Consider the following 19,896-nt stretch of genomic DNA (forward strand, 5'->3'; position numbering starts at 1 on the left):
GCCAATGTCTCTTAAAGCATTTGAACCTCAGTCTCCTCTCTTTGCCATCCAGATGAATTCTGGCCACCACATCCCGAAACCCAACAAGGGGCCCCAGGATACTTCCTGTGGTCCATTTCTTAGCCTGGAAAGTGTGTGTTTGCAGAGATGGTGAGAGTACAAGGCATAGGTGAGAAAGGGGGCATGTGAATGACGAGGAAGGCTTTACTCCTGTAGGCTGGTTTTTTGTTGCTGTTTCCCAAGTATCCTCAAAGGCCTCCTTGAATTATTTTTAATACAATATGTAAGAAGGAGCAAAAGTGCGCGTTATTCCATTGTCACATGAGAAATCCCAAACTTTCTATCAAAGAAGATATTAGGAGGTACCTTAGCACCAAGGGACAGAAATAGCTCTTCTTCATAAATACGTGGAGTTAATATTTATTAGAGTTGCCACTGAAGTCAGAAGTGCAGGAACGACTTTTCCTTCTATTTTCGTTTATGATGAAGCTAGCTTAATTACCGCTCCCCCCCTCAAATATGGGACTCGGCCAAAGAAGCCAACATTTCTGTGTTTAAGAGGATAAAATAAGAACCAAGATTCCCTTCCCCTGAATTAAAATGCCACGGAGATTTGAGTTCTCTGACTTGGTGTTTCCCATTGGAGAAGTAAACTTTTTCTTGGGCTGAATTATAGGTTTCACGTGATTGGACTTCTTTTCTAATTGTTTTCATATGTTTCAGCACTCAGTCTTTTCTGCTAGTCTGTGGATCTTCTCAAGCACATAGTAATTAATTACAGAGGGAGAAAGAAACCCTCCAAGGAACAATAGACATTTTAGACATCTTTAGAGGAAGAGCAGATCCAGCCAAGTGCCAGACACGTATTCTTCACCCTCTGTCCTTACCAGATGTCTGTGTCGCTAACATTGCTGAACAGAGTCTTGGGGATCCGGGTCCAGGCAGACGTGTCACTTGCATGAACCTTTGGGACTCTGGATGTAGCTGCCTTGTTTGGACCCTGAGTGAACAGGGAGCTTTCTGGTGTTGCCTGTGACATTCCCAGGGGGCCTAACAGGCTTTTCTGGAGAGCCCGGTTTCTTTCAATAGAACAAACTGCCTGCCAGTCTGAGATGGCTGCCTGTGTGTTGCCAAGTAAAAAGGGGGTGAAAGAAAATGCCAACTCCTCCTTAGTTTTAAATCATTATCTCATTTGCTTTGAAATAGATAAGCCTTGGAAACTTTGAGACAAGAGTTTTTCTTTCCGCTCACCTGCTCAGAGCCCACAGTCCCTCCTACCAAGATAGCCTTACTTGTCTTAGGACAGGGTTGCCAGGGTGGAAGCAGGGCTGGGCATTTCTCATTTCACAGTGGACTATATTCTTTCTAAGTAAAGCAGCGAGCTGTGCCCACTGGGCAACTTCCTCTTCCTAAGACAACTCATCTTTGAATGACTCAGACAAAATAAAAGTGCCAAACCTCCCCAGGAATATCAAACCAGCCAGCCAGGGTCTGCCACTTAAATTTACTTGCTTCACGTAAGTTCAGATGACCGGAACTAGAAACCTCAACATTCCCTTCTGCAAAGGGAATGACTAATCTTACAGGATCGTCATAAAAGTTTTAGTGTATCTGGAATATATTAGCTGTTCAGAGAGTTGTAATTATTGAAAAATAAAGTGGACTATCCTGAAGCTTCGCAGTAGGCTGCCCTTCAGGTTGTTGAAAGGAAAAAGAAAAGTACATTATAAAAGTCATTTAAATATTTTGCTTACTAGACACCTGTGTACACACTCCTACATATCTGCCTTATTCACATTATTCATTACTTCATCACCAATAGTGCCAGCCCAGAATTTGTATCATTATATTTTTTCTCTGAGTCTGCCTTGAAGCTCTGAATTTACAGGATTCCGGCAATTAGCAGAAAATCAGTCCTCATGATCGTTTTTCAAGTGGGCAGGGAGTGGCTTCAAGTGGCCAATGATATGGAAAGATTTCTTCACCACCACCCCCTTTTTAAGTCCACATATCTAAATTGAGATCACTTGAAACCAGTCCTGCCAGGCTGGGCATTTAGCCTAAAAAGAAACACCCCAGGGAGTTTGTAGCCTGGCTGGACTGCCATGATGTAGAAGGCGCTAGATTCTCCCTGCTCAAATTGGCATCACAAATTGGCATGGTCATTTGCATAAATGCATATGTTTTAGTCCATAGAATTCTGCTTGAATTAGGGGAAATTGAAACCCAGGACCCCTGGTCAAAAAATGGAAGGAGTGTTGCTTTAGGACTTAAAGAGTTTCAAGCTCAGGGTTTGCTCCTTTACTGGAATTGGAGCTGGATCAGCTGAGATGAGATAATGAGTTTGAAAGGGCTTTGTAAACTGTAAAGTGCTGTGCAAGCATTGTTAGGTATGATTAGTTAGCATTCCACTGTCATTAATCCTGCCTGAACATCGCTGTCTGTAACCAGGAATGCAAATCACAACCCCATTCTAAGCACAACTCACAGGATCCCTTTATTTAGTAACCAAAATGCTTCTCTTTCTCCTACTTCCATAGTAATGATAATGCCTTATTTTTTGGTATGACGCTCTGCTTTCAAAACTGTTCCCGACCGTGCTCTTTGTTTAATGAATACTGAGTGGTTAGGAACAGGACCTCTGGAGCCAGACTGCCTGGGTTTGAATTTTAACTGCAGCAGTGGCGCTTTGACCTTGGGCAGATTTCTTAACCAAATCAAAGTTTCCACCCTATAAAATGGAATGCTAGGACTGTACTTTCAGGGACCATGTCTATAGTTTGTAAAATGGAGATGCTAATGACAATGACATTGCAAGGCTAGTATTGGCGCCAAACGGATTAAAGCTAGAAGGACTTGCAGCACGTGGCACGCGCTCTGTAACGGTTAGCCACCTTCTTTGTCATCATCAGTGTGCTTGAAATAATGCATTTGCAAAGAGATTCATTTAGTGGCCTATCATTTCCCACTGACCATTCTTTATGGTCACAAACCATCAACAACCAACCAATACCAGTTCGTTCTTGCCAGAAACATTGGCTAAGGAGCCAGGGAGAAGGGTGAGCATGAGTGGAGTGAGTCCAGGAGTGGCCAGGCAAGAGACCAAGAGCCAGGAGTGCAACTCAAAGGGCAGGATTTCATATTTTAAGAAATAAATTTATTCAAGGAGTAAAGGACCATCCTCCACCTCTAAATTCCAGGATTTAAACTTTTATGCAGTTTTCTCTCCATGGTCAGCAAGGAGAAGGAGTTTTCTGGGCATGACTAATGATGGTTTGATTTTCCAAAAGCCAGATGGAGTGAGGGCTTGCTGTCATCCTAAGCTGACAGCAGCACCAGGCCATCTGGTCAACTAAAGTAGACAGCATTTCCTTGATCGTATTACTCTTAGACAGCCTAATTCCTCCTGCCTTCATTTTTGAGATGACTATCCCTGGACCATGAAGAATTTACTCTTAATCCTCTCTCAGAAATTGGATACAAAGTAGGTGAACTTTCTTCAGAAGTCAAGATGTTTTGTTTACTTCTCATCTCGATGAACCGAGAAGATGATTTTTCTAAAGTTTTATTTTCTTTACTATGACTTAGACCAAGGCTGATCTTAGGAGTAGGGGGAAGGAGTTTGTTTGAACACCAGATAGGTGCCATCAGCTGTGTTCCCACCTACTCTACCCCCAACAGAAGTAAGAAACAAAGCATAAAAAGCTGATATTCCACCATTAAATTGCACTTCTCTAAGAATTTCACATCTGGGGCCTCTGAGATTTCTTTGAAAATGAAAATAATCCTAAGTAAACATTTTGGCAAAATTCCTTAACACAACGTATTTAACATCTAGCGTATGGCAAGGAAGAGCTGGGGGCTGGAGAGGCATGTGGTAAAAGATGGAATAAAAAGTTGCTGATGGGAGGGTGCAGGGCAAATGAGCTTTTGTGCCTAGGTTCCAGCCTACAAATGGTCATAAACCGTTCTAGATGTTTCAGATTAGCCCAGCTCTGCAGAAAGACCGTCCTTACTTACATTTTGCCATCTGGTACACATTCTAGGTGTGCTGTCGCATAACTGCATTCCCCCAGATCTGTTTCCTGATGGCGCAAGTTTCTGCCCTGTCAGTCAAAATCAGTTGAGTACCCATTGGGTGCATTACTAATATGCTAAAGAAAAAAATAACAACAAAATGCTTCCTACTTTTCCCAATTTCATGAAAAGAATTTGGATTGTTCCTTTCAGAGCCATTTAGGATCCTGTCTTTCTGATGCTGATGGGGCCCTGTGAATTAAATGAATTTTTTAGTATTGCTAGTCGCTGGCTGAAGTCAAGGTTTTGAAACCCGCCCTAACGATGCTGCCACTCTGGATGTCAATGGCCTAACAGTAAATGGATGTCATCCGGCCTAACAAAACTGAGAAGATCTTTCACTGTCTTTCACTAACAAGACAGCTGTCTGCCTGGAGATGGGGATTTAGAAACTGTTTTGGTCTGATCACATGTGGAGTTCCATTTCATTTTGCTCTATCAGTCAAAAGCAATTAAGTGACGAGAGAGAAGCTGTTCGAGACATTATCCTTCGCAGAGAAAACCCTTTCCTGGTCCACCAAAGTGGCAAAGATCCAGAATCAGAAGACGAAGTTGCATGTCGACTGCCGGATCTGGAGAAAGATGACTTTGCTGCCAGAAGAGCCAGGATGAACCAGACCAAGCCAATGGTGCCACTGAATCAGCTTCTCTATGGTCCTTACCGGAAAAAAGAGCAGAGAAATCAGACGGCAGCAAACAGCTCTCGAAGGGAATCTCAGAAAAGAAAAATCTAGAACATAAAAGGTGTGCACTCTGTGTGTGTGTGAGAGAGAGAGGAGAATTAGGCAAGTGTGATTTGTATCATAACCCCCGTTCCTTTCTTTCCAGCCCTAATTGCATATAATGACTAGTCTTGGTTTATTTTGAGGTGGAACTCCAACTCCAGGTATCCAATCTCCCGGAAGGAAGTGCAGACGGCAGGGGAGTGGCCGTGTCCAAAGTAGAGCTGAATTCACCCCATAAATGCAGAGCTTCGGTGTGCAGATGTGCTGTATTTGGGCACATCACACATACAGGTGCTGGTGTCATAGACTGGCATTACTGGGGTAAATAAACACAGGCCATTGCTGATCAGAGAACAGCCACCTTCAAGGCTGCTTCAGTCCATTCATTGCAGACAGAAATCATAGTTATTCCTTAGGGATGAGCTCTTCTCTCTTTTTAGCACCTTTCAGATGTTAGGAGGGAAAAAAAAAGGAGGCTTTCCATTTCTTCTCTCACTCCACCACAACCACCCAGCCATCTGACAAGAGATTTCTCATCCAAAAAACTTCTCAAATATGGGGTTCCCGTCGAGGCTCAGTGGTTAACAAATCTGACTACGAACCATGAGGTTTCAGGTTCGATCCCTGGCCTTGATCAGTGGGTTAAGGATCCTGCGTTGCCGTGAGCTGTGGTGTAGGTCGCAGATGCGGCTCGGATCCCGTGTTGCTGTGGCTCTGGTGGAGGCTGTCGGCTACAGCTCTGATTAGATCCCTAGCCTGGGAACCTTGATATGCCCCAGGAGCGCCCTAGAAAAGGCAAAAAGACAAAGAAAACAACAAAAAAAAACACCAACTTCTCAAATATATAACACAATTCTATTTGTTCTATCAAAGAAATTATTTTTAAGTGAGTTTCCCTTCTCCCAACTTTTCTCCCATCCTCTTACGTAAGGAAAGGGAAATTAAATGAAATGGGATTTGGCCAGTGATTTTCACCCTAAGAGGGATATGACTGCATTCAATCAGTCAGCCTGCTAACTTTCAGTGTGCAGAGTTCATCATTCTTGTATTTTTCCTTATATTAAAATCAGTTAGGAGATCCCTGGTGGCCTAGGGGTTAAGGACCCGGCTTTGTCACTGCTGTGGCTTGGGTTCCATCCCAGGCCCAGGAACTTCTGCATGCAGTGAGTGCAGCCAAAAAAAAATTAACTTTGAGTTCGTATCTGTATTATTTAATTGCCATGTTTTTGGCTATCACTTAAGAGGTTTGTAAGTATATGGAACTAAGAATATAAATATCTCAACTGCGTTCTATACAATTAAAATGGCCCTTTGGGCAGAGCCACTGAGATCAGTGGAGTAGTTGGTGTTTTTTACAGTTTTTAATTTTTTTTTTTTTTTTTTTTTTTAGTGTAGGAAGTACCAGGTACAAAAGACATGGAAGGTCTCTGGACATTAAACACAAAAGACCTGGCGCATTTTTAAATAGGACACATTATAGCTTCAGGAGGTTTTTGGTCTTTGCAGTTCTGGTTGGCATGCTTGTCTGTAACAGACCATCCTCAGAAGGCCTTGTGGGAGGGATCAGTTGTTGCAAGTGAAACAAAGGCTTCTGGATAACTGACCAGCATCAAGTCATATTGATGGGAATCAGCAACTTGAGTGAGGAAAAGGAGTAGCTTTTGCACCTCCGTTTTTTCCTGTCCCCTCCATGCAATTTTAATTCCTGATATTTCCAGCCCCATTTATCTGTTGTCACCTGACGCTGTGTTTGGGGACACAGCTGTGGGTCTGGAACAGCCCGTGATCTCTCTAGAGCGCATCAAAGAACTGATTTTTAAAACAGAAGAACGCTCCCTCGTGGCTCTTTGCTACACTGTCTCTTGATGCCCTTCCCCAACCTAAAAAGTCAGTGGAAAGTTTTGTAACCTTCATATTTGCATAGGCTCTGTAAAAATACCACATGGCCCAGGTTACAAAAGAATACTTTCTGGTTTTCTGGCATAGAAGATATATTTTGGGAAAAAAAAAATTGAGGAGCACTATTTATATATATTTTTGAGCTTTTTCTGTCTCAAGAAACATATTTAGTTGGAAAATGACTCTGAATGTGACAGAGTGTGCCTTTAGAGGCCACAGCTTCGGTTTAAATGACAGTGTTGTCAACATTAGCCATCTAATGTTCACTTCTTAGGAAAAAAGACTGAAAAGATCAGTTTTAGCATTAGTAACGTTCCCGACACAAGAAACAAGAAGGAATTGCCTCTGTGGATCCAGGTAAAGCAGACAGCCTCTTCAGTTTACACTGGCCACACCTTATCAATGCTCTCACGAGACAGGGGCCGAATCTGAACACTGAAGCTTTCGCTTCAGCCTTGACCTACCCGTACTTTCTGGCAGTGCGAGGGGTTTATAGCTGAAACGTTTAATATGTGAACAATGTCCCAGCCATCTCCACACTAATCCTAGAATTTGGATCATGCAGAGCTCGTTACTAACATTTTACTGCTGCAGTAAAGGACATTCCAGGAGGGCTCCCGGATTCAATCAGAAAACTTGAATTCATTCTAGTAACTTGAATAGTGTGGGAATTGGGCATCGTTGCTGTTAAACCAACATCCCATTACCATTCTTAATAGTCTTCCGCGAGCCCTGGCTTCTCTTCCAAAACCAAACTAGAAACTGTCATCTGGTGGGAACACTGTCTCGTTACAGTGTCAAAAGGGTAGCAGAGACCTGAGGAATCGAGCTTGCAATTGATCCCATGTTTTTGAGAAAGGGGAAGGTGCTTCCCTCATCCTGTTCTGTCCTCCGCCTCTGAGCTTCCGTGCCTGACATGCTGTTTGTCTGCTCCCCTTTCTGGAACCTGATATTTCCGGTGACGCGGGGAAATTGACTGGATCAAATTGACAGAAACCAGGGCCACACTGAAGAGGTGAAGCCAAGGGTGACCTGTATTGTGCGGGCTCAGGAGCATGAACCTGCAGGCGAGGGACTCAGGAAGGTCCCCGATCTTTACAAAGATGACCTGGCCCAGCGGAGGATTCAGGGCAGGCTTGGTCCTCACCGCGAGGCCCCGAGCTTTGTCACCGTGTCCAATATAACAGAAGCCGACCTGGAGACGTGGGAGAGGCTGAAAGTGTCAGGAAAGACGAGGTGTGTCATATTTTCTCCTGGTTTCTCCCTAACAGTGGTCTCATTTAACTTTGAAAGAATCAAATACTTATCCTTCTATTATTTTTAAATTTTTATGGCCAGGAAAAAGTGCCTCTCAAAACACAGGGCATATGCTGCATGAGTGGAAACGTGTTAACACTAAAAGTTACAAGCCACCAGCACAGAAGACACCCTCTTTAATTCCACTGACTTACTGTGAATGCTGAGTTTATAGGCTTGTTTACTGAAAGGAATTTAAACTTGATTTTTAAATAATTTGAATTACTCCGTTGTACCTAAGGCTTTCTTATACCATCATTTACGATGTTGCAAGTGATATTTCGAAAGCACTGTTTACCCAGGCAAGACAAGGATCGTGTCTTCATTTGATTGATTAATGGAAAAGTGATTCCACTTTTGCCATCGAAGTATTTTTCATACATCCAGTATTTTTGAAAAACTTCAATGGGAGTTCCCATTGTGGCTCAGTGGTAACAAATCCGACTAGTATCCAAGAGGATGCGGGTTTGAGCCCTGGCCCAGCTCAGTGGGGTAAGGATCCAGCATTGCCATGGGCTATGGTGTAGGTTGCAGATCCCGAGTTGCTGTGGCTGTGGTGTGTATAGGCTAGCAGCTGCAGCTCCAGTTTGATCCCTAGGCATGGGAACTTCCATGTGCCACAGGTGCTGCCCTAAAAAAAAAGAAAGAAAGCAAGAAAAGAAAAAACAAAACTCTTCAGTGATTAGTACTCACTTTGAAACCTTTGGCACTTATTTCTGGTTCTGACCAGGGATGGCGATGTTGAGCACACGTGTGCTCCTGAGCCTTCACCAGAAATTAAAGCGGAAACTGCCATCCGTGATGACTTTGCCAGTCGCAAGACAAGGGCCTATGAGAAAGCTTCCGGGCCTAGGCAAAAGTTTGTGCACTTTGGACCAGTGACAGAGATAGATCAGCAGACATGGAGGCGGCTCAGCATTGGCAAGGCTGGGCCGAGGGAGGAGGCAGAGGAAGTCATCAGTCATGGCAGCACGATTCAAACCGACTCTGTGTCCCCTGCCTCGCCGGCCACGTCCAGCCTAAAGGAAGAACCCGTGCTCAGTCCACAAAATGACCACAGGTATTTTTCACCGTTACGCAAGATCTGCATGGGAACTGCTGCTGCTTTTAAAGAGCTTGCTGAAGCCCGTTACAGAAACCGCCAGAGAGGACGTAGTTTTAACAGGCTCTTTTGCTGCTTAGCGGAGAAGTAACATTAATAGGTTCCCCCCAGGGGGAAACGTGTGTGAAGTTAAATGACAGGCATCCGTTTTGATCCTGCTGTCATCAGAATCACAAATTTTGGACATCTACGTAGGGACACAAAAAAAGGGAAATATCTCCCCACCCTGTACTTTTTAAAACTCTAGCACAGAGCTTGAGTGGAAAAAAGCCTCTTTTCCTGAGGGTTCCTATGAGTCAGGAATTTCCTTGGGTAAATCACCATCCAAATACGTGAGGGATTCCCTAGAAGAAGACCTTGCAGGCCTGTCACCAGTCCTTGTCCTCTCTGGTGGCCTTCCAGCTGTGAATTCTGGTTCTGTGAGCTGGCCTTTCTTCCGTGAGGCAGGCATAGAACATTGATAAGATTCTGGATTCTCCTGAGCACCTCCTACATGGTGGGAGCAAAGTAAAGCCCTCCGTGGCAGCAGGAAATGTCCAGGACATTCTCCCTCAAGCTTTGCCCTTGACATCCCAAGCTCACAGTGGACGGCCCATGACATACAGAGGGGTTTCTTTGGATCCCATACTATGGATGACATCATAGAGGAAGCTGTGCGTATAAATAATCCTAGGACTTAGAAATGCACCCCTGGGGGTTTCAGAGGCTGATGGGGCCTGGGGGCGGTAGGGGTGGCAGGTAGAAATCAGTAAGAAATGCCTCCTGGAGTCCTTGGCTGCTCAGCCCCCTGGTGACAGAGTCATACCAACCTTCTCTGACTTTCTCAGGCCCTTGCCAGGGTTCCCATTCCATTACCCCTTTATAAGTGTGTCGTCCTTACTAACCGGCTTCTGGAACAGCAACCGAACCTTCTCCCTTAGCAGTTCAGTCTCAGCGACTTTCATTGTCTCCCTTCATAATGCTTTCTCCTCTTCTCTCTGACCACCACCACTACTGACCTGATCCTCAACAGAATAGTGACTTCCAGTGTAGATGACTGTCCTACAAGGGTCTCGCGGCTGGCTCCGGTGCCCGAGCCCCAGGAGGAGCCTAGCTGCAGTTTGGGCGAGTGCCCGAGGAGAACAGAGGAAGGTGAGGAGGTGACGGGTGACAGGTGGGGTCAAGGCTGCTCGGGTAAATTCTTTCCTGCTAGTAAAGCTGTCCTGTCTGGCTTTAGTTACTTGCAAGCAGCTGCCACAGGGCAGCAAAGAAGAGAACGAAGGAGCTGTGCAAAGAGATTCTGAGAAGGCGCCAAAGGCTGAAAGATCCGCCGAGGAGAGCGGCCAGCCACTGTGAGCGCCTTACCTGCATTCCAGGGTGTGCTGCCTCTGCTGTGTGTGGCTGCTGTGTTCCCCCAAACAGCTTAAAGCCACAGTATGCACTTGATGACTGATGTGGCGTGGAGTGGAGTCACTTAAAGGAATGCGCCCACCCCAGGGTCAGAGTTCTGCTTTCAGTGCCTCCCTGGGTAGAGATTTTAGCCTTTGCATGTGGTTGGGTGCTGGCCCAATTTCATTCTCAGGAATCAGGAAAACCAGAAAGGGAAACCCATTCCCGTGTAAGTATCAGTTGCATGATGGCGTCCACAGTGTTAATACCCAGTTGTTACGTGTGTTGCTGCCTCCATGAACATTGGCTACTTCTGTCTTGAATTGATGCCAAGTGAGTGATGCTACTGAAAATATCTTTAGCAATAAGTGCCCTCTGACTGGCTCGACTGAATGTGCCCTAGTTCATGTCCTCTGACCTCTAAATGGGAGGCTTTGGAGAAAGAAGAGAAGTTGGAGAAGATGACAGCTCCTGCCTGGAGTGGCAGTGGACTGAAAGGCCAGAGAAAGTTGTCTGATTCACAAAAAGATGACATGACAGCCAGGAGAACTGGGATGTTTCTTAGACACACTGGATCCAACCCAAACCAGTTCCTTCCAGTTCCATTTGCAAAGCAACACAGTATGGAGGACTCTGCCAAGGGCCCACCAATAAAAGATAAGAGGTCAGAAGATTATCCTGAGCTGTTGTGACTTAGTTTCTCCAATCTAAGCCTTGATAAATGCTTTGAATATGTTATTAATGCTTTATGGTTCTTCAGTGCTACTGACTTGCTGTTGCTAGTAGACATGAAATGATTAAATGATTGGTCCAATCTGCCAAGATTTTTTTTCCCCTTTTTTGCACGTAAGCAGGTGTGGAACGCATAGTTCAGTTTCGAATTGTCCTGTTCAGCACTCTTTCTGTCTTTCATCTTAGGGGCAGCCTAAGTGGGAAACTCTTATTTCTTCCTAAGTCGCATAAGAGCCTTGGGGCAAAGGAGCTGAACTTCTTTCTGACCTACTTGATTTCTTTCTGATTCTGGGAGGGTCTTCAGGTTCACTTTTACTTTTCTATTTTCCATAGGACAACTGGGGAAACCACATGAAGTCCAAACTCTAATTATCTTCTCCTTAACAGCAAAGGCAGTTCCGCTTAAATTGGTGCCCTCTTAAGACTGACTAGTCTGAGAGGATATTCCTTAGGTGTACAGTAAACAGATAAATGAAGGTTATCATTGGGGACTACACTGTTCTTTTCAATTTCCAGAGTATCCAATAAGTTTTTAATAAATACTTATTGAGGGCCTAGTCTGGTCACTATCAGAGAATCCCAAAAGAAAAATCCCTATCCTCGTGGAGCTTACATTGCCATGTTAATCTACCTTTGTTGGCAGAAATATCCACAAAACGCTGTTGAGTATTTTGTGTAGAGGCAATTTAAATTCAAATATATCTTGCATGCAACAACATAGCTGAACCTTATAAACAAAATGTGCTAAGAAAGCCAAACTCAAAAGAGTGCCTACTCTATGAGTCCATTTATATAACCCAAAATACTCAACACTCCTCTGTGGTTTGTGAAAATTCATCGAGGTGTATGTGTACAGTCTGTGAGGTTTCTATATGTATGTTTTACTGTAACAAAACATTCACTAATATATTCAAATATAGACAGAAGCCCATACCACTGTCATGTCTAGATTAACCATCCATTAGGAAGAATTCCTCTGCTCTCTCCCATAGATAATTTAGAAAACACTACGTTTGAATGTCTATTCCAACAGGCTTATTCATTAACTGGGAAACACTTATCCAGGCTTCAGAATTAACACTGTTCATGTACTCTTTCTTGAGGGGAAGGAATCCATCTGCCTCCATGTGGTGGTGGTGGTTTTGGAAAATTGAGTGTATTAAGTAAAACTTTAGCACCTTCTGAAACTAGCCCCCGGAGAAGCAGAAAATGGGTCTTACTTCCAGAAGAGAAACATCCACAAACACTTTCCTTGTCTTGCTTTTGGCCATTTCAGTGGAAACTTTGGGTTTTGCCCTGGTGTGGTTGCCTTCCCTGTGAATGAAAACAATTATGAATGAATGCAGACTGTTGTAGAATGATAAAGGCATAAGAGAGAAGGGTGCGTGTGTGTGCACACTCGTGTGCTCTGGGGTGTTTTTGCTAAGATTATAGAAAGAGATCTTTAGACATTGCTCTTTTCCCCATTAAATTGTTATGAAACCGAACACGGGATCAGGTAATTTTTGCTGAAAACCCCCACGTGTCATTTATTGAAAGCAAGCAAGACATTTTTTCTTTGTTCAACTAATTCTTCGTCCACCATCAGGATGCGGGAATGAACAGCCTTTAACGCTGTGGGTAAGAACCTTCTCTTAAAATTCCCCTTTGCTGAGGAAACAGTCATATGTGGGAGCTGCTCTTTTTAAGTGTGCTTAAACTATGCCCTTGTAATGTTCAATTTTTTTTTCTAAGTTGACCTTTTTCTTCATTTTATCAGATGCATTAAAACTGAAAATACCTGGATATGCAAAAAAGGTCCTATTGTAGAGCACAGGGAACTCTAGCCAATCTCTTGTGATAGAACATGAGGAAGATAATAAGGGAAGAAAATGTATATGTATGACTGGGTCACTTTGCTGTACAGCAGAAATTGACACAACATTATAAATGGACTATGTTGAATACAAAAAATTACAAAATAAATGTGATCGTAACTACAAAAAAAAACCTGAAAACACCTATATCGAAGAAGGTGCAGCTTTGTAGATCTCAATAATCAGAAGACTATAAAAGATTGTAAAAAAAAAAACCAAAACTTTATTTTTTCAAGTTATGGAATATCATCCAAGTCTGGTTTTGATTAAGGCTGCCAGTTTTCTAGGAATTGTGGTTTTTGTCAAATGCATGCGGAAGGCACTGATTGGGGTTCTGGTTGGAGTTCTGGTTTGCTTTCAGAAAACTGCAGAAACTCTCTTTGATGTTATTTGTGCAAATGCATTAACACATCAGGAAGAGGGTCAGTAAGCGTGTGCTTCAATGTTGGGTTTCCATTACAGCCCATTACTCTGCCCAGAAAGGCAAAGAACAGTTCAACCATTTGCGAACGACCGTGATACATTTGGCTTTTTCTAAGCTGCCTTCTCTAAACATTGTGGGTTGCACCTAAGCCTTTTTTGTGTTTATTTTGAACAGATTCTTTCTTTGTGGGGAGCATGGGGATCTCTTCATTTCTCCTCTGAGTTTTACTCCCAATTTTTGCATTCTTTAGACATGTCAAGACTGTGGTTTCATTTTCAGAATTAATGAATATCGCTAATTGCATAATGACACTTCTCTTCCAGCATGACCAGCGGAAAGGGTTGGGCACACATACATTTCACTTGTAGTTTTTATTTCCAGCTTGGTTGCAGTGTTACCCTTCTGTCTTGCCAATCCTCTAACTTTGTATTTGGTCTTATAGATACGGACCGAGAACTCCTGTGTCTGATGACGCAGAGTAAGTTGTCTTGTATTAGTAAGAATACATTAATTACTAGCCTAAACTGCATGCTTTCAGTACTCACCACTAATTGAAATGCAATTAATGCAGCAGGGGACTGAAGAGCTAAGAGACTCGTGCAGCCTCAGAAAAGCACTTGAAGTTGGAATGCAGAACATATGTTCTGTGCAGGAGAGACGAATGAAAAAGCCACTTTAGCATGATTCTAATATGCAGCTGCTGCTTAAAACTTAACATTTGCTTTTCATAGACAAGGCATGTGAAAGGCGTTCTTGTTAGGGTTTGGAACGTTGGAAGCCCTTCTGAACTTCGGCATTGTTAAAAGGCTATTTTGCACTTGGCGTTGAATTCTTGACATGTGAAGGCTTAGAGTTCACCATGAAGCAGTCCTTCCCGTAGCCACATTTTTTTTTTGGTAAGCTGAGAAAATAAATCCTAAACCACTAATGATAGATTCAGAAGCCCAAGTTCCTCCCAGGTTGTAGTAGGATAAACTGTGGGATGCTTGAGACCAAAACGCTGTGGTTTCGTTCAAGTTCTATGGCATGGCCAGGGGTCAAGATGTCCAGCCTGACACAGGCTGCCTCTCCTTGGTCTCTGCTCCTCTCAGAGATGCAGTCCCATCCCCGGCCTCACATCCAAATTTGAGAAGCATCTACTCTCTCCCATATGGGTCCACATTGACTCCATTACACAAATGGATTTCCCACTGGCTGAGCATCCTGAAACTGATATCTGAGGCAGAAGGTTTCTCTGCAGAGTGCTAGCTTGCTCAGATTGGAGTCACTGGTGTTTTAAGAAACATGATTAATGTCTCATTCCAACATCAGTGGCCCGCTGAGCCCGCTGTCTGTCCTCTGGGAGAGGTATCAGCTGGCCTTGTGAGAATCTGGGCCAGCATAAGAGTGAAGCCCAGCATTCCCTCTGCCCCTTTGCCTGGCCTGAGCCTTAGTTCCAAGGCACGAAATGAGGAATCTAAGTAGCAGTGTAGACAAATAGCAGTGTAGACATCGTCAGGGTAGACCAGACAAATAGCACTTCCTCCAGTGACAGTGAGATCAGACCACAACTTTACTATTTTTGAATTGTGCTTTTTTCCCACGTTTGTGTTCAAGTTGTCTGCTTAGTCTGTACTTTTAGCTCGAAGCAATCTGACTCTAGGGCCAAGGCTATCAGTTTCCAACGTGTGATCTATGATTGCTTTGCGGGCCAATGCTGAGCATTCACGTCTCAAAACCAGATTCAGCCTGAGCTTGACTGACTGCACGGAGTTAAGGAGTCTATAAAACTGAGCCCTGGTTATTACTTTTAAAATCTACAGTGGCAGCATTTAACATTCCCTGAAAGGAGGATTATATAAGATTGATAGGCAAAACACTACTTTGATTTGGTTAGCAAAAACATTTTGATAGAATGGATTTACTCTTCATCATTGCAGAGCTGCCAAGCAATTTGCCTAATATGGATCTCTAAAAAAACCCTGAGAGCTGAAAGAAAAGAAGCTACACTAAAAAGAGCTTTTGAATTTCGCCTGTACCTGAATATGAAACCTCACCCAAAGTTACTGTTTTTTTTAAAGGGTGGGGTGGGGATTCCTCTACATTTATTTTAACAAGCAGCCTCAAGGAGCAGGAAGAGTAAAAGGAGCTTCTTTCCCAAAGGTCTTATCTAGGAATAGCCAAAGGGCTGAATTTCCTCCTGGAATAGACCCAATTTACATGAAACCAGTGGGAAAAACAAAAGGAAGAGTTTATGACAGGAGTGTGTTTGTTTTAAATAGAAATGTGTGATAGGTTTTGTTAATCCCCCCAGTCTCTCCCCTTTTCAAAACCTTTAAGAGCAATTATTGGCACAGTCTGTGTTTATTCATAATTGACACATTCTTAAAATACAACCCAATCAAAAAAAGATGTGCCCTTTAAGGAAAATGCAGGTCAGGGGCAGACCTACCACACAGGCAAACAGAAATTTCCGCCTCCTGGCAAGTCAAGAATGTTTCCATGGATGTATTTTCACCTTCTTGCCCTTCTTTTTGCTTCCACGAGCCTCATTTCCCAAGGGTCCCCACCGTGGAGCCTGGACACTGTGAGAGCCAGAGGCCATTTCAGTCTGAATTCTCTTACCCTAGACTTGGTCCAGAAACAATTTCCAGGCTCCCCAGGAGGTAATTTAATCCTGGCCCTCAGAAATGCCAACCCACCATGGAGGGAGACTCCTAGACCCTGCAGCCAGAGGCCCTTGTCCCACAGCCCAGGACATGGCTTATTGTGCTGAGAAGCACCAATTTAGGGCAGGTCATTAATATTCTGGAATCTAGGCTTCTCCAGGATCCCCCACCCTGTCCCCAGACATACACTTCCTTTTGGAGGCTGAGTCCAACCTCTGAATGAGGGAACATTTTCTGAATAGTGACTCAGCACATTTTCTGTCTTGTATCATCACTTCCCAACTTGCTTAGTTCCTTTATTTGACAGAGCATAAAGGGATTGCTCATAGTTTTATTCTTTCTTTTTCTGGCCACTTTGCTGGTGGTATCTGAGGAGGCAAATGAGAGTTTCTCTTTTTATGCTAACCAGCTTTTGGCCATCTTTGGGTTGAGGTAGTTAGACCTTCGTAGGGTGGGGAACAGAGATAGGAAACCAGGTCAGGGAAGGCAGTTTTGAAGGCCTTGCTCCCATCATCTTCATGCCAATCGAGGGAGATCAGTCAATACCGCCCTGGAGGAAGCTTCCTCCTGGGTCCCAGAAGAAGACTTGCTCTATGGCCAACCCTTACAGCCTAAACCAAAATTTTGTCCTTTAAAAATTATAGACGACAGTGAGCTCCCATCGTGGCTCAGCAGTGATGAACCCCACTGTATCCATGAGGACAAGGGTTTGATCCCTGGCCTTGCTCAGTGGGTTAAGGATCCAGCATGGCCATGAGCTGTGGTGTAGGTCACAGACACGGCTCAGAGCTGACATTGCTGTGGCTGTGGTGTAGGCCGGCAGCTGCAGCTCTGATTCAACCCCTAGCCTGGGAACCTCCATAGGCCACGGGTGTGGCCCTAAAAAAAAAAAACAAGAAAAAAATTAAAAAATAAATATTATAGATGACAAAGTCGAAGGAAGGGACCTCCTTTCTCTTCCACAATCTCTCGACTGTTTAGTAGATTACAAGAGAGTCCCAGCTCAGAAGGGTTTATATGTTCTAAGATCTTCATGAAGACTGTAAATTGCCTTAAAAGATGAACTGACTGAATTGAATATAATTAAAGGTAAGATTTTTTTTTTTTAGAATGGAATAAATTCTTCTCTACTCTCTGAAGAGAAGAATGGAATGAGTTTTGGTCTTTTTCTCGATAGCTTATTGAAGGGAATTTTGATCCATGAAGTTTCCAAACCATTGGGTTAGACTTTTCCACCTACCTCTGCAAAGTCCCAAATCTTCCTTAAACCGCTTTCACAAATAGCATAAAACAGGTGAAAAATCGCAGCCCCCTCCTCCCTGTGAGGACGACTGTTGATCTTTCCAGAAGGCACAGCTGCCACAATCAACCCTGAACACGGTGGTTTTAGTGCAAATAGAAGCCTCGGATCAGAGAAAGTCTTTCTGTGCAGTCCGAGTATTAGAATGCTCTTGAGGAAAACAGACCAGAGGTACAATCTTCAGTTGTAGCTCTCTCAGGTCATCCTTAAAAGGTCCGTCATCTAGAGGTAGGGGAGAGGCGCCCACACTTCCATGCAGGTTCCTTTATGTGGATGAAATGAGCTCAGCCATTGCTTTGGGGCCACCTGCTCCTTCCAGAGAGCTGCCTGCTGCTGTGCATTGTCCGGCCATGAGGATAACGATTTTGGACATTGCTGATGATGTCTGGGACGAGTTGGTGTCTAAGTGCATGGCTTTTCTTTTTCTTTGTGTTCGGCTGGCTTCAGAAACGGACTGGCACAGTCTTCTGTTCTTAAAGGGCCCTCCACTTGATCTGGGGGCTCTACAATCCATTTGGTCCCAAAGCTAGTCATTTGCTCGAGAAAAAAAAAAAAGAGGGGAGGGGTAGATTTTGCTTTGTTTTTTATTTCTATTTTCATCTTGCTCCTTCAGCTTTTGCTATAACAAAGGTCTGTATAAGCATTGCAGAAAAGGTCCTATGGTCCCCCCCAATATTTAATAAGCTTCTATAGACTATGCCCATTATATGTGTAGCCTTAGGGTTTTAAAAAATCACCTCTTGCTTTTAAAAGAGTAAATTCAGAGGTGTGCTGCCAAAAATAAAGTGAAATGATTGTGAGAATTTTAGGATACACAGTATATACCAATTTATATATTTTCTCCTTTAATCTTTCTTTAAAATACCTTATTTTCTTGATTCCAAGATGCCATCAATGTACTATCAATTTGCAGACAGTTTTACAGGACGTCGAAATAAACCACATCAAATAAATGCATCATTACTGTATAACTGTTGGATGCATCCAAAATTCGGAAAATGTAATATGAAAAGGTAGAGTCTTAGACTTGAGGCTGTGTGATGTTTTTTTAATGGTGCAATTGCCCCAGTCAATGTACAAAGCATTACGCTAGCCCTTTACATAAAGAAACATGTACTGCAATCAGGTTTCACTTCAGGGGACACCACCCTCCCTACTCAAAAATTCTCCCCAAGTTGTGTTTCAACTCTCTTCATTTTATTTTCTAATATATTTACAAGTGAGAGGAGCCCAGAGCCTCAAACCTTTTTATAGCCCTTTCCTTTAAGCATATTTCGGCCCCCACATATAAAATTAGACTGCCTTGGTTCAGCCATCACCGAAGACAAAGATGGTTGCATTTTGGCTTTTGCAGCAAAAGAGGAGGTGAGGCTGCTAGCATGCCCTGTGCCAGCTGAGGGATGCAACAGACCTCAAATCACACGGCTGCACGAATCTGCGGAGGGAAAGGGGCAGTTTTCCAAACGCGGTAGCGCCCCCACGCGGCGGCACGCCCCAAATGCACAGACGCTTGCGATGTCGATCCCTGCCCACTGTTGCCTCTGCTCTCTCCACACTCAGGAGCACCAGTATGTTTGACATGCGGTGTGAGGAGGAGGCCGCGGTGCAGCCGCACAGCAGGGCCCGCCAGGAGCAGCTGCAGCTGATAAATAACCAGCTGCGGGAAGAGGACGACAAATGGCAAGATGTGAGTGCCGGCCAAGGCTGTGGGCGGTGGGGAGGCTGCTCCGTGCGCTGGACTAGACGCCCTTTGGGGCAGAAAATCAGATGGCGGGTTAGACCTGGACCTGACAGCCAGGCAGAGGAAGGGGACCCCTAGAGGGCCTCAAACGGTGGCACAGTACATGCGGGAATGAATGAAGCTACTCTTGCTGGAAGTTTGACCGCAAAAAAAAAGAGGGGAGCGGAAGGGAGGCAACTGGCCAGGGATGCAGAATTGAGGATGCTGTATCTTTTGAGATGATATATATGGAATTGATCATGATGATGATGATAATGACAACAATAATTGCCCTCATAGAAAGCGTACCAGCAATGGGTACTGTTCTAAGTGCCTTGGATGTAGTAATCCTTTTAATCCACTTAGGAACTCAACAAGCTAGCAGCTATTATTATTGCCCTCAGTTCCACAGAGGAGTCCCAGAAGAGCTAAGTAGTTTGTCCAGAGTCACACAGCAAGTGAGGAAGAGAGCGGGGATTATAATAACCAGGGAAGGAAGGCTCCAGGGCCCGATGGAGGCTTTGGGATTGTCTGTGTGCTGACAGCAAAGAACCTCGGCAGGAAAGGAGCTTGAAGATCAGAATGAGAGAAGGGAGATGATGATTTCATTTCATCCTCACAGAGTGCTCGGTGGTAGCTACTACAGATGTGGCTCAGCCTTTAGTTTAAAAAGTGCTCCAATGTTGATAAAATGTGCTAATAATTATGTCTGATATGGGGAGCACTTATGGGGTGCCTGGCACCTTATA

The 19,896-nt window shown here is 43.9% G+C and overlaps 1 protein-coding gene across 1 annotated transcript in view; it reads left to right on the forward strand.

Annotated features, from left to right (window-relative positions):
- The window catches only part of LIMCH1 (LIM and calponin homology domains 1), a 359,519-nt gene that overhangs the window by 278,617 nt on the left and 61,006 nt on the right, over window positions 1-19,896 (forward strand). Inside the window, 9 exon segments of the mRNA XM_021101157.1 lie at window positions 4,520-4,746; window positions 4,749-4,821; window positions 7,695-7,937; window positions 8,728-9,057; window positions 10,112-10,230; window positions 10,316-10,430; window positions 10,871-11,131; window positions 13,922-13,957; window positions 18,988-19,114. Of these exon segments, the coding sequence (XP_020956816.1) occupies window positions 4,520-4,746; window positions 4,749-4,821; window positions 7,695-7,937; window positions 8,728-9,057; window positions 10,112-10,230; window positions 10,316-10,430; window positions 10,871-11,131; window positions 13,922-13,957; window positions 18,988-19,114 (1,531 nt within the window).

Source organism: Sus scrofa, chromosome 8, assembly GCF_000003025.6.
Source record: "Sus scrofa isolate TJ Tabasco breed Duroc chromosome 8, Sscrofa11.1, whole genome shotgun sequence".
NCBI classification, from domain to species: Eukaryota; Metazoa; Chordata; class Mammalia; order Artiodactyla; family Suidae; genus Sus; species Sus scrofa.